At 38.4% G+C, this 13,228-nt stretch overlaps 1 protein-coding gene across 1 annotated transcript; it reads right to left on the bottom strand.

Moving 5' to 3' along the window:
- Window positions 1-8,054: 8,054 nt before the first annotated feature.
- Window positions 8,055-8,833, bottom strand: LOC106729860 (pancreatic progenitor cell differentiation and proliferation factor-like; the record flags this gene model as incomplete). The annotated part of the gene is made up of 1 exon (XM_032490502.1): window positions 8,055-8,833. A coding segment is annotated over one exon (567 nt), but the record flags the coding sequence as incomplete, so codon positions are not given.
- Window positions 8,834-13,228: the final 4,395 nt, after the last annotated feature.

Here is a 13,228-nt window from a genome sequence, read left to right as displayed (position 1 = left end):
GCTTATGTTACCTAAAGCAATTTTTAAAACCTATTTTCTCATAGTTCTATTAAGATTGTAATTTTAAATACAAATTTCAAGGATCTACATTTCTGGCTTGAAAGGACTATTTACTTCCTCTTATACATCACCAAGTGTCAGAATATAGGAGCTAATTTAATTATGGTTATCCTTTATCTATGCCATACTATTTATCATTGTGCTGAAGCACTTTGGATACTGTTGTTTTATTTAATCCTTAAGACCACTGACAAAGGTAATTATGTTCATTTCTATTTCAAAGAAGAGGAAACAGATTCAATAATTTGCTCAAGGCCACTTGGCCACTGGGGAGCTGGGATTTTGATGACAACATCACACTGGAAGTTTCATTCACTTGTCTACTGAGTGCTAATCTCTGGGGGTAGGCACCAAGAATAAGCATGAAGATGCAAGTTTTCTTCCCTAGAAAAGCTCCCTGTGCACAGTCTACTCTAGGGGCATAAAAGCAATTACATACAGGGTGATGTGTTTTCTCAAGAAGTGTTATGAGATCACAGTGAGTAAAACACACACACACACACACACACACACACACACACACACACAGCAGCTAAAATGTTTGGGGGTTAGGGTTGGGATGGTAGAGAGGACTGCCAGGGATGACCAACACAGGAGTTGATATTACGCTGATTTGTAAATAGTGGAATTTTATCAGATGGAGAAAAGGGAGAAAGGTTTGAGACAGCATCGTACAGAAAGTCACGGAGGTTTTTTGAAATGTCCAGAATATGTGGGGAAATCATAAGTGGTTAGAAGGAGGTATGGAGAAGCACATCTACAGATAAAACGAAGAGTAGGTTTGGACGGAATATAAAGAGCCTCTGGCCCTTTAAATTGTGGGGAGAGGCAGGAGGAGACGGGCAGCGCACTAACAGGAGCTGCAGACTAGCCCTTCTCCCGCCCTGGTTCCGGCAGCTTTGCGAGGAGCCTAGCACGCATGCGTGCCAGCATTTCCTACCTTGCCTTCACCCCTCCACCCCCACCTGTCCGTGCAGGTTCCGCCCACTCGCCGTAAACAGCTGTCCCCTGAGTGTCTCCCCCGTTTAAGTTTTGTGCCCAGCCTGCAAGCAGGAGGAAGAGGCTGCTGAAAAGAGGCCAACTCGGTCCTGGAAGTGGGCCGAGGGCCATTTGGGTAGGGAATTCTGAGGTCCCTGTACAGGAGTGTGGGATAGTAGAGGACTTCCCCCTGGGACTCCTTGTTAGATGAGGAAGGATGTGTTTGGAAGAGGATGGGCTGTGGGTAAGGTAAGGGGACAGAGGTGCATGCCCCGAAAACGTGGGCCCAAAGAAAGGGTCTTAGTTACCTGGGTCTAAAGACCGACCTGTTCAAAGTAATGCTAAGGAGTTTGTGTTAGGCTGAACCATACAAAATTGCCAATTTGTAGGTCACAAATGATTAGATATGAGCCACTTCATAATGTTCACTCTAATACCGTTTTGAAAGATACTAAAAAGAAGGTGGGTAATGAGAACAGAAAGATGGATGCCCAGAGAACATCTGAGGAAAAGAGCCCACAACACAGACTAAAAAAGTAAGAGTAATGTGAACCTGTCATGTGTCAAGTGCTTTACCTGTCACCCTCATACCAACTCTTCAAGGGAGGTTCAGTTATCACTATTTTATAAATGAAAAAAGTGAGACTCAGGGTGACTTGCCCAAAGCCAGGGAGATTTGGGGTGGCAAGAGTGACGTTTGAACCCAAGTTCCTCTTGCAGGACCTGCTTCATGGGTGTGGCACCTGCACAGGGACCTCACATTTGGTTCTATGGCCACTGCCTTGAGATTCTTAGTAATTGTGTGGCAGGCGGCTCCACATTTTCATTTTATACTGGGCACTGCAGATTAGGTACCTAGATCCACTTTCTGGCTGTAAAGCCCATGTTTTTCCCACTGTACAAACTAACTTCTAACAAGCCACAAAAAGGCATTTCCACCCTCTGTGTTCCTCAGCACTTTATGTTCCACTCTCTCAGTGCTTATCATGTGTTTACTCTGTGACTCAGACCAGATTAGGGGATGAGCAACTAGTGATTGTGGTATGCTGACCTATAAAGTGATGCTTATTGGAACAAATTGACAAAATGTAAATCAACCACCTCCAAACTACTGCCCTTGAGGGGAAATTTAAAAAACAAAACAAAACTCTTTTCTAAAGCAGACCAACATACCTGAGGCCAGTCTGTATGGCATATAGTAGATGAGGCTACCTGACAAAGGCAGAGCTTTGCCAGCAAGGATAAGGGAGAGAGATGTTGGGTGGTCCTCAACAGTTTCTGTTGCACTTAGATTGACAGGGCCTTATGAGGCAGGGAGTCTTTTTTCTTTTTTTTTAATAAATCTCAGCCTCTTAAAAAAGTTGTTGGAATTTGGGGAGTTGGCCAAGAATGGGCTTTTCGAATAATTTGTCCATCTCTCTAAGGACAAACTGGATGCTATTTCCCAACATCTTATTGAATTTAAGGGCCTAGGGCTATACAGATGACTCTCCCTACTTGATTTTGTTCTTTCCAAACCTTCTGTTTATCCCACTTGGAAAAAACTAATCCAAGAAAAAAAAATTTCCATTGGACATATCTCCCCGGTCATTCACTGTGCATTCAGCTAACTACGGTATCCTCTCACTCCTCAGTTCAACAAAGGGACTTGTTTTAGCTATTTGCCAGACTGTCCCTATTTAATCCTCTAATCCACTCTTATTTGCACTAGTCTAAAATAATCTTCCCTTTCATGTTTAAGATTATTCATTACAGAATTGTTTGTAATAGCAAAAGAATGGAAATGGCCTATATACCTTCAATATGCAACCAATTAAATAAACTGTGGGCCCTCCATACTTTGGAATACATTGCAAAGGGGAAAGAAAGAAAAGGAGGGAGGGAGGGAAAAAGGAAGGAGGGAAGGAAGGAAGGAAAGAAAGAAGGAAGGAAGGAGAAGCTCTTTATGTACTGATACAGAAATACCTTCAGGATATATTAGGGCAAAAAAACAGGGTGAAGAATATCTGTCATATATTACCTTTGTGTAAGGGGGAGAGAATGAGAGAGGGATAAGAATGAAAAGATATGTACCTCCATCTGTATAAATATTGGAAAAAGTAAATGCTAATAAAAGTGTTTATTAGTGGTGTAGAGGAGTGTGGGGGCAGGGATGGTTAGGGATAGGAGTGGAAAGGAAACTTCTCAATGTCTGCCATTTTATATCATTTGACTTTGGAACCATATGAATATATTAGTTCAAAAATATAATAAAATTAAAATTAAAAATAGAAGAATCTTCCACATAACTGCTTCCTAGTAAGCTCTATTTTTATGTAGATGACTCAAAAAGCCTACAGATTTTTCTTTCCCCAAGAACTGAGTAGACAAGACATGTTTTATATAGAGCCAAATATGGCCTGACAGATCTGGGTCAGGCCATTCAGCTGGAAGCTGCTGCTTTCATAAGTGTTCAGCAACATACAGTTAATGATTATATCTTTTTCTACCCTAAGGAGTGTCTCCTAATGATTACTATTTCTCTCCTATATTTAAAGATTTGAATGTATTAACTTTTCTCATGGATTTTTCACATGTCTGTGTGAGACTTGAATTTTAGATTTTGGAAGCCTGCTTTCTCATATATTCAAGTTTTTAGGCATTGGGTATTGGTTTTTGGTTTCACCCTAACAGGCAAAGGAAAAGATGGTAGAGATAGGGCAGGCCAAGACATTTTGATCACTCAAATTTAATTAATAGTTCATTCATTTAATACGTCTCATTAATTTAACATATATTTGAGAGCCATTTATTGGCTAGGCACTGTGTTAAGTACTAGAACACAGTATGAGCAACACAGAGACCTTATCCTCACTGAATTTGCATCCTAGTGGGTAAGAAAAATGCTGAAGGATAGAATGACATGGGAGTGCACAGCAGGGTTTCTTAACATAAGGCAGAACAAGTTAGGGAAAGCTTTTCCTAGTAGTGGCTAAGTTAAAGCCTGTAGAATGTGTAAGAATTGTCCAAGAGAAGAGAGAACAAAAACATGAAAGTAGCTCTGAAGCCTTCATAGCACTTCCTGTTCTTGGTAAGAAAACTGCTTTCATAACAGCCACACCATCCGGGGCTGCAGAATAAGCAGTCACAATAGACTCTAACAAAAGACTCTGTGGCTAGATTAATCCCATTACGCTCACATCCATATTTACCTCCATCCCTTACAGAAATCTAAGCCTTCATAATCTGGCTCAGTCCTCCCCATCCCCCAACCCCAGTCAAATCCTTTCACTAGGCCCTTTGGAAACCCAGATTTGTGATCAGGAAACTAGCCAAAGTGTTAGTGCAATGAGGGAAGGGGTGCATTAGCATCAGACTGCCTGGATTCAAATCACGTCACTTACTGGGTGACCTAAAATAAGATCTTACTGGGTGAAGAGGAAACCAGAGAGTTTCAGTGAGTAAGCATTTATCCTACTTTTCCTGTTCCCTGTATTTCAGGGTAACGAAATGGCCCATATGTGGTAAGATAAAGTTGCTTTTCACAGAAGAATACCAAATAATAAAAGTAAAGCAATAAGAGTAAGCCAGTGAAATAATTTATTCAGGCACTGATTATCATTAGATGAAACCATTAGGAAAAAGATTAATGGAGAATTTTACAATGGAGGAATTAGACTGTCACCATTTGAAAACATTGATCAATCTTAGCATCACTGAAAATGGGAAAGGTGGACTTTATATGACTCCTGATGTGAGACACCATGAAGAGTGGCACCTCCTAGGAAGTATTCTGGCCAAAAATGTTGACTCTTAAGCTAACTGCGCTCTGAGAACTAACTTCCTGCTTACAGGAAATATGGGGCTGGGAAGAGGGGGAGGTGGGGAGTAAAACAGCACCACAAGAAAGCAGACAAATGCAGAAAATGGGACACTCAACAGGACAGCTGACCTGGCTTCTTCAGAAAATCAAATGGCAGTGGTGTAAAGGGGGTGGAGGGATGCTGTCTTAGATTGAAAGAAGTTTGAGCGATATAAGGAATGCATAGAATTGTTTGGATCCTTATTCAATAAGCCATCTGTAGATAGAAATTTTTGACACAATTGCATATTGACTGGGGTTAAATGATAACCAAGAAATTTATAACAATTTGACTAGTTGCAGTCATGACATTGTGGTTTCAGAGAAAATGACCTTACAGTTAAAAATGTATGTTAACATGTGTAGAGGGAAAATGGCATGATGTTAAGGATTTTTACTTTAAAATAATTCAGCAAAAAAAGGCAGGGGGTTGTAGCAACTTTAGCAAAGTGTATATCTTGATAATACTTAAATTTGGACGAGGAGTATATAGGGATTCAGTATACTCTTTTCTCTAGCTCGGTGTTTGACTGCAGATTTTCAGTATTAAAAAAAAATTAAAGAGCTGAGCTTTGTGAAGGAGAGAGGGAAAGGAATGATTTGAAACTGGCAATAGGAAGCAAGAGCTGCTCAGCCAAGTTTGGCTCTGGGGTGCCTGGAGTGAGAGAGAAGGCAGTTTTCCACCTGAGAAGTGGAGTCCTTCGCATCAGAACAGGGAAAGCTCTGCTCCTACCCTCCTAAATATCTAACACCGAAACTTCTGCACCTGCTGTCCCTTTCCCCACCGAAGTAGCAAGTCTCCACTTCAGGGGCAACAACTATGGGGCTTGATTAGTTGGAAAGCATACCAGTAATTTGTTACTATTTTTGTTGGTTATGAATGTTGGTCATTTTAAAGTAAAAGAAATGAGATTTCAGATTTGTCCACAATACTATAAGTCTCATTCATTTGCCTTCTAAAATGCTTTTTTGAGAGGAGAATAAAGGAATGGAAATACAGCTAGCACACTGAGAATTGCACATAATCCATGCAAATAGATAGTTCTTGTAAACAAATCCTACAGTACCCTAGACACTGTCATTCTTCAATTTTCATCCAGTCATAAAATCCCCTCATGGTCATACTCCCTACCCTTTACAAATAATACTTCATTAGTAAACAGGCAAACTATATGGAAATGAGCACTCTGGCCTCTGTAGTACTCATCCTTCTGCTGTACCTACTCAGCAAAACCCCAGCCCTGATTCAGCTGCCTTCCCTAACATCTGTATTCCAACCTGCTGCTATAGAAAGTCCAATAAATGTGTGTATTGATGATGAAGTACCATAAAGTCATGATCTTTGAGGAGGATTTGATAGATTGGTACTCATCATCTATTTCAATCCCTCTTCTAACATGTTTTGCTTTCTTATATGGTAGAAATGGAAAAGCTAAAATAAGAGAAACACAAAAACAAACTATATTTGCCAGACTCCTCTGCAGTTATATTTGGAAGATGCAAATGACGCAGGGGTCGTTTCCCCCTGCTTTGGCTGTTGTTTCTGCCAAGCACATTCTTGGAGACATTAGGCTTTTCTGCAACAGCATCCTAGTGTTCCATCACTAGTTTTACTTATGTATGTATGTATAGGTGATTACAATATTATATTAGTTTCAGTTGTACAGCATGGTAATTCAATATTTTTATAGATTATTTAAAGTTATATTCAAAGTTATTATAAAATAATGGTGTAATCCCCTGTGCTGTACAATATATCCTTGCTGCTTGTTTATTTTATATATAGTAGTTTGTATCTCTTAACCCCATCCTATCTTGCCCCTCCGCTCTTCCCTCTCCCTGCTCGTAGCCACTAGTTTGTTTTCTGTATCTGTAAATCTATTTCTATTGTGTTATATACATTTGTTTGTTTTATTTTTTAGATTCCATGTATAAGTGATACAGTATTTGTCTTTCTCTTAGTGACTTATTTCACTAAGTATAGTACTCTCTAGGTCCATCCATTTTGTTACAAATGGCAGAATTTCATTCTTTTTATGGCTAAGTAATATGCTATTGTATATCTATTCATCTGTTGGTGGACACTTGGGCTGCTTTCATATCTTGGCTATTGTAAATAATGCTGCTGTGAACAACGGAGTGCATGTATCTTTTTGAATTAGGGTTTTCTTTCTTTTTTCTTCAGATATATACCCAGAAAGAACTGCTGGATCATATGGTAGTTCTACTTTTAGTTTTTTGAGGAGCCACCATACTCTTTTCCAGAGTGGCTGCACCAATTTACATTCCCACCAACAGTGTATAAGGAAGGGTTCCCTTTTCTCCACATCCTCACCTACATTTGCTATTTATAGATTTTTTGATGGTAGCCTTCCTGACAGGTGTGAGGTGATATCTCATTATGGGTTTGATTTGTGTATCTCTAATGATTAGCAATGTTGAACATCTTTTCATGTGCCTGTTGGCCATCTTTATGTCTTCTCTAGAAAAATGTCTATTCAGATTTTCTCATCATTTTGTAATCAGGTTGTTTGTTTTTTGATATTGAGTTGTGTGAGCTGTTTATATATTTTGGATATTAACCGAAATGGTTATTTGGATATTATGGGTTTGTATATGAATTATCGGTCATATCATTTGCAAATATTTTCTCCTATTCAATAGATTGTCTTTTCATTTTGTTGATGGTTTCCTTTGCTGTGCAAAGGCTTTTAAGTTTAATTAGGTCCCATTTGTTTATTTTTGCTCTTATTTCTTTTGCCTTAAGAGACAGACTGATCCAAAAAAATACTGCTACAACTTATAGCAACAAGTGTTCTGCCTGTTCTAGTTTTATGGTTTCCGGTCTTTTTAGGTCTTTAATCTATTTTGAGCTTATTTTTGTATATGATGTTAGAGAATGTTCTAATCTTACTCTTTTATATGTAGCTGTCCATTCACTTATTTTATGAGCTATGGTAGCCAGTCCCCAAGATAGCACTTAATGATTCCTATCTCCAAGTATTTATATCTTTGTGTACTCCCCCTCCACAGTAAGGTCTGACTCATGTGATCAATAGAAGGCTACAAAAATGATTGTGATTTTCTTTTCTTTCCCTTTTTCTTTTCTTTTGTCTTTCTTTTTCTTTTCTTTTTTCTTTTTCTTTCTTTCTTTTCGTTTCTTTTCTTTTTTTTTATGGCTGCTTGGAGTTTATTTTCTGCTTGGTGCAAGGCACAGGGTTATGAGGTGTCAGGAAGGCTCTTATGTGGCTTGGGTAGTAAAGAGTGGGGTTCTCTCAACTTCCTTTTTTTGGTGTTTTACTGTTTTGATGTTAAAGAACCCAACTGTTTCTGCTGGCTGTAGCCTGCTTAGTCTTGAGGAGGGGAGGGGAGGTGGGGTGGGGGCTCTTATGAGCCTAGCGCTTTGGAAAGAAGCCTGGCAGCTGATGGCGGCCACTCAGGACGGGGGCTGGAGTTGGTTTTGCCAGGCTGGCTGCCAGACTGCTGCTTCCCCATGGCTTCCCGAGCCAGGTCACAGGTGATCGTGCCGGTGGAGGTCTTCTGGGACGATTCCCAGTGCTCTGGGGACACTATGGCCATGAATGGGAGAGTGGACTTCCCGAAAAAGAAGCTAGCCCACCAGTGTCCCGGGTTGGCTTTGGGGAGACCCGGGTGGTGGGGGATGGCTTTCCCAGGGTACTCCGCACTTCCGCAGGAACTGTTCCTGGAAGCGGAGCCCAGGCGGCGCTGGTAGTGGTCGTGGGTGGCCATGAGCGAGCCGCTGGAGAGGGTGGCTGCCGTGCTTTTTGCCTGTGGGCTGGTGGAAACCTCGGCAGTCACCCCTCGCTGGCCTCCGTGCACGATCACAGGTGGCGGGGACGCTAGGCCATGGAGCCCAATTTCTGAGGTGACCACGAGGACCACTCCACTACCCAGGCGCGCGAGTCTTATGTGATTTATGAGGCTAAGTCGTAAAAGACATTGTTACTGTTTCCTTGGTATCTTGGATCGTTCACTCTGGGGAAGCCAGCTACCATATAGTGTAAACACACAGCTTGTGGAAGGTCCCACAAGGAAAAGGAACTGAGGTTTCCTCAGGACCAAACTGTCAGCCACCTCAGAAGAAGCTGTGTCTCAGATGACTCCAGCCCCCATCAAAATCTGACTGAATTCCATGAGAATTCCAGAGCAGGACTGCATAGCCAAGGCATTTACAAATTTCAGACCAATAGGAACTGCGAGAGATAATAAATATTTATTGTTACTTTAAGCCACAACAATAAGCAAATATTTACTGTTATTTTTAGGTTGGGGTAACTTTTTAGGCAGCAAGAGCTAATTAATACACGGGGTTGGGAGTTTGGTAGGGCAGCAGCGGTGCTCTTGACGCCAACATTCCAGCTTGCTATTTACAACTTTCCCAGCTGTGGCGGAGATAGCAGCTCCCTATCAGGCCTGTTTGGCCACATTGTACTGACAGGCATTCTTGATCACTTGGCCTAAGGCCCACTCCTCCAGTGCTTCCAATTATTTTGTAAACACCTTCTCTCTATTACATGTTTTTTCTGCTTAAAATAGCTGACCTGGCTTCTGTTTCCTGCAACTGAGCTTAACCTAATAAAAATACCCATCTTAAATCAACAGCTAGACACTAGAGGCATTCCTGTTAAAAGTCAGGAATAAAACAAGGAAGTTGGCTATCAGCAGCACTATTTAACATCAATCTGGAAATGCTATTTCATTACGTCAAGATAATGAAATAAGTATTGCAAAGAAGGAGGCAAAATTATCGTATATATAAAATAAGGCAATACAATTCTCTACCAGGGAAATTTGAATGAATAAGCTAAAAATAAAATCTATTAAGAAACCTCAGTGGGTGAGTCAATTAAAAATTTAACAAAAAAATCAGTAACTTTCTTATGTAGCAACAGTAACCATATAGAAAACATAAAAGAAGAAATAATGTCATTCAGTAGCAAACAATGCATAAAATAACTGGGAAAAATAAGTTAATAAATTAAATGCAATTTACATGAAAAGTCCAGCTTTTGAACTTAGAAAATTTTATAAATTTTGGAAGACTAACTATTCAAATATAGATAGAAAATTCTGAGAAAGTAAGACTAACAAAGAAGGACCTGTCCTATGACATATTAAAGTATATTATAAAACTGCAATAAAAATGTAGTGATTTTGCTTCCAGAATGGTTAGACTGATCAATGAAATAGAAGAAAAAGACCAGAAATAGATCCAACTATATATAAGAATTTAATTTATGGCATATATGTTGGAACATGAGTGGGGCAAGTATGGATTATTCAATAAATTTTATTGTGGAAGATAACTTTTTGAAAAATTATGTTTCTGTGTCACATTTTATACTAGAATAAATTCCATTCACATCTGAATGAAATAATCACTCATATTGTTAAAGGCTCTTAGTAAATTATAAATAGAAATAATTAAAGGCATTCTAAAACATATAGGTAAATATCAGTATTATTTAGGTTAATAGAACCTGTTTAGGCTTAACGTTAAAGCCAGAAACCATAAAGAAAATTTTGATAGACTATTTAAAAATTATAGTAAAACAAGTAGTTTTACCCCATTTTGCCCCCAATAAATGATCAACTGGGGGAAAAAGTGGAAAATATGAGACAAAGTTATGTTTTCCTAATAATGCATAGAGTTCATATAAATCAAGAAGGAAAAAGATAAATATTTTCCGTGGTAAACATTTTCTTCTGGCCTCAGAGAAAAATGAGCTCAGGAAGTAAAAAGGCTATTCACATTAGAAATCAGTTGGTCATATGAAAAACATTCAACCTTCTAATAAATAAATACAAATTTACACAAAAAGATGCCATTTTTCAGTTTTGGATTGGCATATTCTAAAAAGAACTAATCCACTGTCACTGAGTACATAGTAACTAAATACTGTCATGTACCATTGGTGAGCAATACCTTCCCATGGGTATTGAGTCTATGTATAAAAGTTGTATCCAGAAATTCTACTTCAAATAATTTAATCTAAAGAAATCATAGAATAAGTGAACGAAGATGTTTGTGCAACATCATCATGTGGTCTATAATAGTGAAAAATCCAATACAGCCTAAATGCTATCAATGAGGAACTGGTTGAATAAAAGTTGGAAATTTAATGAAATGGAATTTTAGTCATCATAAATATGCATGTGGATCTTTATTTAGTTGTATGAAAGGTGTCCACAAAATATTCATACCAAAACAGTAGAGTTCAAAGAAATAAAATAAGGTGTGCCTTACGTCTGTGCACAGAAAAATTCTTTATATATACACCAACATTCTAATGAGTTCTTTTTGTGTAGTTAATGGGTGATATCTTTCTATATGTTTCTGCACTATCTGAATCTTTTGCAATGATCATTATAACCAGAAAAACAACAACAACAAACCAACTGTGAATAAGCAGAGAATGAGAAGAATGAGGAGGAGAAAAGGGAGGAATGGTGGAAGGGAGGGAAAGCCATTTTCTGCGAGTTTTACTCGTGTCAGTTGCTTTTTTGTCTTCTGAGGCTACATTGTAAAAACTTTCTCCTCTTTCAGTTTTCTACTTTTCTCTTAATCTAAATGGGGAGGCTTTTAAACCACATATATTTAAACCAAAATCTTGTAATTCAGAGAAAAAATGATAAATCAATCCATGATCTTGATTTTGCCTAAGGAGAAAATGCAATTCTATGGGATCACCAGTCACACCAAACTTGCCAGAATATTTATTATCTCAAATTGTGTGCTGTTCTACTTTAGCAAAACCTTTCCTAATGAGAATGTTAAGAAGGACACAGAGGCTACTTATTTCTTCTTCTAGATACCATAGGGCATACTTATTTTTGCCCCTTGCAGAACTGTTTTTATTTAGTTGAGCCTTAGTATAAGCACTTCAACTAAAATTTGGAGATCTTCTTAATTCATTCACTGAACAAGTATTTACTGAAGACTTTCCTGTGCCAGGTACTGTTTTGGATATTTGGGACATATCAGTGTCCAGCTTTTCTGGAACTTGCTTCTTGTCCCTCTAAAAAACAGCCATACAAAGGTAGCTATTGGTGAGGCTATCTGCTACTTTATTCAGCATCCCATAGAGACGTTTCTTTAAGACATGAGAACTGTTTGTAGTCAATGAATTCATGTATACTTTACTCATGAGCAAATAATGCCAAGTTTATTTCTTTGTTTCTTTTTGGAGCTGAGGAGTACCAGTAAGTTTGGTCTATTGTCTCAACTTAAGTAACTGTGTAAGATTTTATGTTCAATCTATTTTAATACAAACATTTCCTCCTTTTAGAACTACTGATTTTCCTATTTCATCTGTATTTTCACTGGCCTTGCTTTGGAAAAATTCGAGTTGTTTTGTTTCACCATATTCTAATGTAAACTGCTTCAAATATCAGATATCTTGTAGGATTAGAGGAGCAAGATAAACAACACCATGAGGAAACAGACAAATCCTGAATGTGGTGCATTTTTCAACACAGCTGACCCTGTCTCATCAAAAAGTCAGTATTAAGAAAAACTAAAATGTGGAAGGGATTAGTATGGTTTGACAAATGGGGAGAAAATACATAATACAGTAAGTGACCCATAATTGGATCCTGGCTCAAAAGAAAATACCTGCTGTAAAAAATTATTTTTGAGGAAAGCTGAGCAAATTTGAATATAGAATGAGTAAGATGATATTAGCAGGATTGTTTATTCTCCCAAGACCCGATAATAGTATTATAATTATGAAAGAGAATGTTATTTTAGAGATGCATCCTGAAGCCTGTTGGCGTGATGTGTCTTGTCTGCAACTTTGGGATGTTTCAGCAAAAAAAAAAAAAAAAAAAAGTTTTATAAACATTTATATACAGATAGAGCACAAATGGCAAAATGTTAATTGCTGAATTGTTGAGTCTGAGTTTTGGGTAGTATTGTTGAATTAGACTGGATATTGTAATATTCTTTCACATATTCTGTATATTTTTATAACTAAAACTTGGAAAAATTAAATTATATTCGAATGACTGCCTCTTTTTTCTTCTAGTACTGAGTGAAAAGATGTATCATAAAGAAAGGGGAAACGAGCTGTTTTAAGAAGCATCTGATCACCAGTCTTAAATTCTAGGATAACTTTAAGATTATTAAAATATTTGGTATCTAAAAGGTCAGTTCTGAGCCAGAGTGGTTTCACTGGAGGTGGAAGCTAGAATACAGAGGATTGAGAAGTGAGAGCCGAGAGGGTAGACCACTTTTTCAATAAATCCCGGGTTTGTTGTTATTTTTGCCGATGTTACTATGACATCACTGGAGATCTGGAATTACTCCTACGGGGACCTCACCGAACT

Source organism: Camelus ferus, chromosome 10 (assembly GCF_009834535.1).
Source record: "Camelus ferus isolate YT-003-E chromosome 10, BCGSAC_Cfer_1.0, whole genome shotgun sequence".
NCBI classification, from domain to species: Eukaryota; Metazoa; Chordata; class Mammalia; order Artiodactyla; family Camelidae; genus Camelus; species Camelus ferus.
The sequence above is the reverse complement of the archived record's forward strand: the minus strand, read 5'-3'. Positions and strand labels throughout refer to the sequence as shown.